Source organism: Lolium rigidum, chromosome 1, assembly GCF_022539505.1.
Source record: "Lolium rigidum isolate FL_2022 chromosome 1, APGP_CSIRO_Lrig_0.1, whole genome shotgun sequence".
Lineage (NCBI taxonomy): Eukaryota > Viridiplantae > Streptophyta > Magnoliopsida > Poales > Poaceae > Lolium > Lolium rigidum.
Window position 1 is genome coordinate 156,085,384 of NC_061508.1, and position 9,053 is coordinate 156,094,436.

The 9,053-nt window shown below is 48.4% G+C and overlaps 1 protein-coding gene across 1 annotated transcript; it reads left to right on the plus strand.

Moving 5' to 3' along the window:
- Positions 1-7,537: 7,537 nt before the first annotated feature.
- On the plus strand, positions 7,538-8,581 carry LOC124652773 (probable carboxylesterase 8). Its single transcript, XM_047191819.1, has one exon. The coding sequence runs from the start codon at positions 7,538-7,540 to the stop codon at positions 8,579-8,581; it is 1,044 nt and encodes a 347-aa protein (XP_047047775.1).
- Positions 8,582-9,053: the final 472 nt, after the last annotated feature.

The window sequence follows — 9,053 nt, forward strand, 5'->3', positions numbered from 1 at the left end:
GTTTTAGTAAACAATTGATTTTGCTCATATTGCGATTGCATAAAGCTCTTAGTAGTTCTTTCAATTTGCAATATCTTTTCCTCATTAGGCAAACCAGATCTATCATAAGAATTACCATAACCACTACCATTATTAAAAGGATATGGCCTATAGTTGTTGTTGAAATTATTGTTCTTAATGAAATTCACATCAACATTTTCTTCTTGAGCAACCAATGAAGCTAAACAAACATTATTAGGATCAATATGAGATCTACCATTTGCAAGCATAGACATAATAGCATCAATCTTATCACCCAAAGAAGAGGTTTCTTCGATAGAATTTACCTTCTTACCTTGAGGAGTTCTTTCAGTGTGCCATTCAGAGTAATTGATCATCATATCATCAAGTAATTTAGTTGCAGCGTCCAGGGTGATGGTCATAAAAGTACCTCCAGCAGCTGAATCCAATAGGTTCCTTGAGGAAAAATTCAATCCTGCATATAAGGTTTGGATGATCATCCAAATAGTCAGTCCATGGGTTGGGCAATTCTTTACCAAAGATTTCATTCTCTCCCATGCTTGAGCAACATGTTCATTATCAAATTGTTTAAAATTTATTATGCTACTTCTCAAAGATATAATCTTAGCAGGAGGATAATATTTACTGATAAAAGCATCTTTACATTTAGTCCATGAATCAGTACTATTCTTAGGCAAAGATAGCAACCAATCTTTAGCTCTTCCTCTTAGTGAGAAAGGAAACAATTTCAATTTTATAATATCACCATGTATATCCTTATACTTTTGCATTTCACAAAGTTCAACAAAATTATTAAGATGGGCAGCACCATCATCAGTACTAACACCAAAAAATTGCTCTCTAATAACAAGATTCAGTAAAGCAGGTTTAATTTCATAAAATTCTGCTGTAGTAGCAGGTGGAGCAATAGGAGTACATATAAAATCATTATTATTTGTGCTAGTGAAATCACACAACTTAGTATTTTCAGGAGTACCCATTATAGCAGTAAAGTAAACTAAGCAAATAAAGTAAAGACAAGTAACTAATTTTTGTGTGTTTTCGATATAGGGAACAAGAGAGTAAATAAATTAAAGCTAGCAACTAATTTTTTTGTGTTTTGTTTAAGTGCAGCAAACAAAGTAGTAAATAAAATAAAGCAAGACAAAAACAAAGTAAAGAGATTGGAAGTGGAGACTCCCCTTGCAGCGTGCCTTGATCTCCCCGGCAACGGCGCCAGAAATTTAGCTTGATACGCGTAGATGCACACGTCCGTTGGGAACCCCAAGTGGAAGGTATGATGCGTATAGAAGCAAGTTTCCCTCAGTATGAAACCAAGGTTATCGAACCAGTAGGAGCCAAGAAGCACGTGAAGGTTGTTGGTGGAGGAGTGTAATGCGGCGCAACACCAGTGAAACCGGCGCCAACGTGGAACCTGCACAACACAATCAAAGTACTTTGCCCCAACGTAACAGTGAGGTTGTAAATCTCACCGGCTTGCTGAAAACAAAGGATTAAACGTATTGAGTGGAAGATGGTGTTTATTTGCAAAGAACAGTAAAAACAGTAGAATGCAGTAGAATGTATTCAGATGTAAAAGAATGGACCGGGGTCCACAGTTCACTAGAGGTGTCTCTCCAATAAGATAACTAACATGCTGGGTGAACAAATTACATGCGGGCAATTGACAAATAAAGATTCAATACATATCAACGATGATTACTATGTGATTTAATCAGGGCATTACGACAAAGTACATAGACCGCTATCCAGCATGCATCTATGCCTAAATAATCCACCTTCAGGTTATCATCCGAACCCCTTCCGGTATTAAGTTGTAAACAACAGATAATTGCATTAAGTATGGTGCGTAATGTAATCAACACAAATATCCTCAGATAAATCATCAATGTTTTATCCCTATTAGCAACAGCACATCCACAACCTTAGAACTTTCTGTCACTGTCCCAGATTCAATGGAGGCATGAACCCACTATCGAGCATAATTACTCCCTCTTGGAGTTACAAGTATCAACTTGGCCGAGCCTCTACTAGCAACGGAGAGCATGCAAGAACATAAACAACACATATATGATAGATTGATAATCAACTTAACATAATATTCTATATTCATCGGATCCCGCCAAACACAACATGTAGCATTACAAATAGATGATCTTGATCATGTTAGGCAGCTCACAAGATCTAAACAATGATAGCACAAGCGGAGAAGACAACCATCTAGCTACTGCTATGGACCCATAGTCCAAGGATGAACTACTCACGCATCAATCCGGAGGCGGGCATGATGATGTAGAGCCCCTCCGGTGATGATTCCCCTCTCCGGCAGGTTGTCGGAGGCGATCTCCTGAATCCCCCGAGATGGGATTCGCGGCGGCGGCCTCTCAGTAATGTTTTCCGTATCGTGGCTCTTGGTACATGGGGTTTCGCGACGAAGGCTATTTGTAGGCGGAAGGGTAGGTCAGGGGGCGACGCGAGGGGCCCAGACAACAGGCCGCGCGGCCAGGGCCTGGGCCGCGCCGCCCTGGTGTCTGGCCACCTCGTGGCCCCACTTCGTCTCCCTTTCGGTCTTCTGGAAGCTTTGTGCAAAAATAGGACCCTGGGCGTTGATTTCGTCCAATTCGAGAATATTTCCTTACTAGGATTTCTGAAACCAAAAACAGCAGAAAACGACAATCGGCACTTCGGCATCTTGTTAATAGGTTAGTACCGGAAAATGTATAATAATGCTGTAAAGTATGTATAAAACATTCAAGTATTGTAATAAAAGTAGCATGGAACATAAGAAACTATAGATATGTTTGAGACGTATCAAGGAGGCCTAGATCTATGTTTCCACCAAGCCAAATCTCATTCCCCTAGAGTTCATCGAGTAAGCTTTTTACTCTTGGGTTTGTGGAAACCATAGGCGGCTAGGGTCGCTCGGAAGCATCCAGGTTGTGGATTTGCTCCAAGAAAAAGTTTGTGAGGTTTCAGGGACTACCTTTAAAGTATACCACAAGTGAGCGAGCTATTCCTTCATGGGATAGGCTCCGGAGAAGAAGGTGAGCGTTTGTGGCGTTGGGAATCCTTCATGGACCCCACACCTCTCCAACGTGACGTACCTTCCTCTCAAGGAAGGGAACACGGGAATACATCTTCTTCTCCGCGTGTTTTTCCTATTCCTAACTGATCTCTTTACTTGTGTTCCTTACTTGTGTGATAGCCTTCATGCTTGAAGTATCTTGTACCATCATATAGGTTGCCTCATCTAGTGTGCATTAGGCTCACTTCCTAGTCTGCAAAGCCTAATCCTGTAAAAGAAATTAAAGAAAATTTGTAGAACCTATTCACCCCCTCTAGGTTATTATCTCTATCCTTTTAGTTGTCCTCGGTGACGCTTACTTGTCCACAGATCTGCGCATCCCGCCCGTCGTCGTTGGCGGATGCCCGCTGTTGCGTGCCACCAACGAACCCGACTACAACCCAGGGCTTGCGCTCACCCTTGAAGGATTGCGCAACGACCTAAGAGCGATGGTGGCTCCCTTATATGTCGGCATTGTGCGGTCGATGCGTGAGACATGCGACTATGTCGACCTCGATAGCGGCTCAGGAGGAGGAGGTGAAGGCACAAATGTCGGCCCTAGTGGCATCAAGGACGGTTAGGAGGAGAAGTTTGACTACAACTTGTTCTACTACCATCGCCGAAATGATGGGCTTTAGTTTAGGTTAGGTTTAAATTTAGTTGAATTTCATTCATGCTTACAAAATATAATAAAATATGAAGGAAATTTAAGTTGTTTGAATTTAAAATCCTATTAGGGGTGCGGCTTGGGAGAGGCATCCCCATATGTGGCTACTAGTGTTTGCATCCTCTCATATGCTCGATCCCGCACTACTGGTGGACGACGTGCAGAGTTGCTTCATAAGATGTATAGATATGTTATAACAAGTTACATAGGTGTTCGGATAAATAAAAAATATAGCATGATTTTAGATTTTAGAATTAAAATTACAATAAATTGGAAAAAAAGAGGGTGGCCCGAACCAATAATCATTTGGTCTGAAGTCAGCCACATTTACAACTACCATTTAGATAGAAATATCTTCATTCCAACGAAGTTTTGACCTATTTTAAACTTTGTTTTGCTACCGTCAATCAAACGAGGATTTCTGAAATGTGAGACTGTCCCTCGACGCCCAAAACTACCGAACCTATCCATGCAAAAGTTAAGTCTAAAAGCAAGCAGCGTGTGTTGGTCCCCCTCAAAGAGAAAAAAAAAACAGACCAAATGCACTCCCCTAAACCCTAAACAAAAGACCAAGTGCACAACCAGCGGAAGTGCGACCTTTTCCCCTCTCAAGGCGCTACAGTAGCCACGCGTTTTGAGAGTCCGCCGCTCTTCTCCCCCGTTGCCGGCCCGATCCGGATCCTTCTTCGCCGGCGATGCCGACCGGAGAGGAGGAAGGAGAGGTGCTTGGCCTGCTGTATATACTAGTCTAGGTCTTCTAGTCCTGTTGTCTACCCTTGTGGAGTATTGGAGTAGGAGGCGGGATCCTTTTGGCCAGATCCAGCCCTTCCAAGCCTCCTTCTTCGTTGCTGCTCGGCTCCGGTGGCAGGGGCGGTGGCAGGCGGCGAAGGGGTGGCGCGGCATCTCCAGCAATAAGGCCACTCCTTCCTCCCCTTGTCATCTGCTTTGGTTGCGCTGGAGAAGCAACCAAAGTCCAGGTCGTCCGTTTCTTCCACCTCATCCATGGTGGATGGATGAAGGAACTGGAGGATCTGAGGATGGCTTCCCCAATAATCTCTCCCGGGTTCACCGACGCCGCCATCTTCAACGCCCGCCGCCCCGAGTCCGTGGCAGGCCCTTCGGGTTTGACGGCGAGCCGGTCTCCTTGCCGTGGCCTTGGTATGACCCTGCTTCTTCTTCATCTCTACCTCCTCTTCCTCTCTCCCGAGCTCTTGGCGTCATGGTGGCGTCAGGCAAAGGAGGATGCAGAGTGGTGGTGCTGAGGAATTGGCGCCGGAGTCCTTATGAAGCACCTTCTTGGAGCACAACATCGGCAGCACAGATGCTAGCCGTTATCCAAGCCAGTGAGATCTGGCAAATCATCAACCTCCACCGGAGGCCCCTTCTGAGATTGACGGTTGCATCCCACGTCGACTGTAAAGCAAGTGGTTTCGTCCCCGCTTTGGAGCTCGACGGCAACATGGTTGATCTCCTGCTCGTCGGTGGGGAAAGAGAAGGGCTGGATTGCTTTTTCCTTTCTTTCAGTGAGGCCCTTTCTGCAAATATCAGGGACCTATGTGTAATTTTCTATTTTATGGGGTCCTTTGTAATGTACTGTACACCCACCGTTGGTTATTAATGAAGCTTCTATGCCCTTCGGGGCGCTCCGTGTTCAAAAAAAAAAAAAAAAAAAAGTGCACAACCAGCGTGTGTTGCTTAAGACTAGAAGATTGATGCGCGGAGCAAGTGAAGTACACGCAGGATAGAGAAGGCCTACAAAAAAAAAACGATTAAACATGCAATGACCACTCCTAAAATTAAATTAGAAACATATGCCATGATTGCCCATGGTAGCCGCCGGTTGAGATATCTTCTTTAGTCTCTAGACTAGAAAAGATAAACATCTTCTAATACCGGCCAACCATTCGTGATTTGCTACGTTCGTTACATCTTTCATTTTTGTTGGCATCCTATGATAGGAAGAAACATCTTCGTGGACCCGTGCATGCGCAGCACCGGGTCCTAGTCGATCACCATTTGCAAGGTAATCAAATCGTCAGTTTGGCCTATCTGCTGGCTGCCAGCGTACGTAGGGGACACATTTCGAGTTACCGAATGATCCTATTTCTCGCGACTTCGGCTCTCAAGAGTCAAGATCTCAAACCTGTGTTGTGTAATTGTATGCTCAGTTCAACCAAAAGAAGGATCTAATGAAAATACTAGACAATTATATTTAACACCTACCTTTTTTTTGGACGGGAATAGGGGTCTCCAAGGACCCCGATAGCTGCATTCAATTCATCAGAGGTGGAGTACAATTACATAAAGGACCTCTAAAATAAGGAACATTCCTTGGCCCTTGATTTTTATACCGAAGACCCTAGAACAAGCATGGAAAAAGCAATCCAGTCCAGATCTTCTCCTGGCTCCTTCTCCACCGATCTTTCGTCGACGCTTCCGATCACAGTCAACCGCAGTACCACCGGGGACACAACCACTTGGGATACGGCAGCGGGAGTACACTGCATCGAAGCTGAGGGGCCTCCATATTGCCACTAAGACCTGGAGGTTTGAGCACACCTTTAGCCGACGAGAGATACATCGGACCATGCACACTTGAAGCCGGCGAACGGGGAGGGAGCAGCGGCCTTTCGGCCATCAAAGTCGACGACATCCATGTCATCGAGAAATCTCTCCCGAGCAAGGATGTGGAGCGGCCACCTCACCGGCCCAAGATCACGGCGACGAGATCCTTGCTGCCGTGCATAAACTCCACGAAGCGGCCACCAAAACTTCCCTTGAGGCCCCGGCGTCGTCAAGCCCGCTCGTCCACCCGCCACCACAACGGCCGGAACAAACAAAGCCGGCAAGATCCGGGGACTCACCTACCATGGCCTTATTGAAGGAGACAACTATGCTCGCCCCGTCGTTCCTATCTCCGGCCACCGGAGCATCGAAACGAGGGAGAGGAGCCCAAACCCGCACCGGATCTGGCCAAAATCTAGTGCACAACTCCAAACCTCCACCTGGGAGACTACAGGCATCAAGCCAAACCTAAAACTAGACTACTGCTATACAGGGGGAGGGGACCCTCGCCCTACTCGTCGCCGGCCGCCGCCGGAGAGGAGAGGGGAGGGGCCAGCCGGCCCTTGAACTGAGAGAGCGAGGAGAGCAGGAGGGGATGAGAGCGGTGGGAGGAGAAAGACGCGGATTTTAACACCTACCTTCATGTCTACTATAATTGAACTGAGCATATAATTACAATTACACATGGTTCGTCTGCAAATATTTATTTTAAATATTTCGTTGGGTAGAATTTAAAATCCTGAGTCATGTGAGTTTCTCTCATAAAGCAAGAGCAAATCGATCGATAGATTGAATTCGTGCGACGCCCATCTCGGACCGGAGTTTCTCACTTTGAAAAATTGAAAGCGTAGCCACCTTAATTCGCGCGCTTTCCAGAAAGAATGGAGAAAACTGAGAAGGCCGTGCTTTATTAGCCTGAAAAAACAATCGGAGCAGACACTTTGAGACTTTTGGAGCAAGCTCGCAATAGCGATAGGGAAAGAAGTGAAAGAAACACACATGGTTGGGTCGTTACGTGTACTCCATCAAATCAAAAGGGGGCCTTCGTGCCGTACCTACTGTTGCTGTTCAACGGGTTCGATCGGGGTCGTTTTCTTGTTATTTGTTTTGTCATGCCACGACGCGCGAGCCCGGGCCGGTCCGGCCAGCAACGCAGCGCTGCTCAGCTTAAAAACGTGAGCGCCCGGCACATCACTGCTGCCAGTCTAGCTCCAGTCGCCATGTCCACCGTCGCTCTCGCCAACGCTGCGCCCGCGCCGAGCGTGGAGGAGGAGACGAAGCAAAGCCTCGTCGAGCAAACCATGGGCGACGCGGCAGAGCGGCCGCCGCCGTCCAAGTCGGAGAACATCTTCATGCAGATCGCCGTCCACCCGGACGGCACCATCACGCGCCCCGTCATCCCGTCCGTCCAGGCATCGCTCGACGCGGCCGTCTCCAGCAGGGACGTGCCCCTGGACGCTTCCCTGGGCACGTACATCCGGCTCTACCTCCCCACCAACCCCGTCGACCCGCCATCCACAAAACTCCCCATCATCCTCTACTTCCACGGCGGCGGCTTCGTGGTCTTCTCCGCGGACACAGTCTTCTACCACGCCTCCTGCGAGGCCATGGCGGCGGCCATCCCTGCCATCGTCGCCTCCGTCGACTACCGCCTGGCGCCCGAGCACCGGCTGCCCGCCGCCTACGACGACGGCGTGGCCGCCATGCTGTGGCTCCGCGACGCGGCGCACGAGGACCCCTGGATCGCCGCACACGGCGATCTCGCCCGCTGCTTCGTCATGGGCAGCAGCTCCGGCGGGAACCTGGCGTTCAACGCAGCAGTCCGGACCAAGGGCGTCGACCTGAGCCCCGCCGCCGTGCGGGGCGTCCTGCTGCACCAGCCCTACCTCGGCGGCGTGGAGCGCACGCCGTCGGAGGCCGCGTCGGAGGACGACTTCATGCTGCCGCTGGAGGCCAACGACAAGCTCATGGGCCTCGCGCTGCCCGTGGGCGCGGACCGTGACCACGAGTTCAGCAACCCGGCCAAGGCGATGGCGCCCGAAGCCCTGGTCGGCCTGCCACGATGCCTCGTGTCGGGGAGCGACGGCGACCCGCTGGTACACCGGCAGAGAGGGTTCGCCGCGTGGCTGCGGGACGGCGGCGTGGAGGTCGTTGCCAGGACGAACAGGGCCGGGTTCCACGCCGCTGAGCTCTTTGTTCCGGAGAAGGCCGAGGAGCTCTTCGCCGCGGTGCGAGAGTTCGTCCACGGCGGCGGCGAACCTTGATACTCGCTTGCGCGTCGGACACCGAACTACAGTAGTTGACTCGATGATGTCAGTCAGTATCGAGTTTGTGGATTGAACTGATGTATCTTGTAAGCAATAATTCGCCACTGTTTCTAGCGTGGTGCTGTGGGCTGTCGAAGTTTTCTTAAAAAATGTTCTTATATCTTTAATTGCCTTACCCGCAAAAAAAAAAAATTTGCCTTGGGCGCATCTAGATATCAGGCGATTGAGAGTTATTAAATATCAGTCGACCAAGACGATTTCCAGCAATTTACGGTCGATTGGCTGACCAAAACCACGTACGTACATTCTGTTTTTTTTCTTCTCGTGAATGTGGCCTTGTCCCGTTGTCCGCCTGTTAGGTCTTCTGGGCTATATTTTTATGTACCGGGCTGATAGGCCCTACAGAGTAGGTGACAATTTTTTCTTTGCTGTTTTAATCACAACACATTCCCTTGTCACGATTTAACAC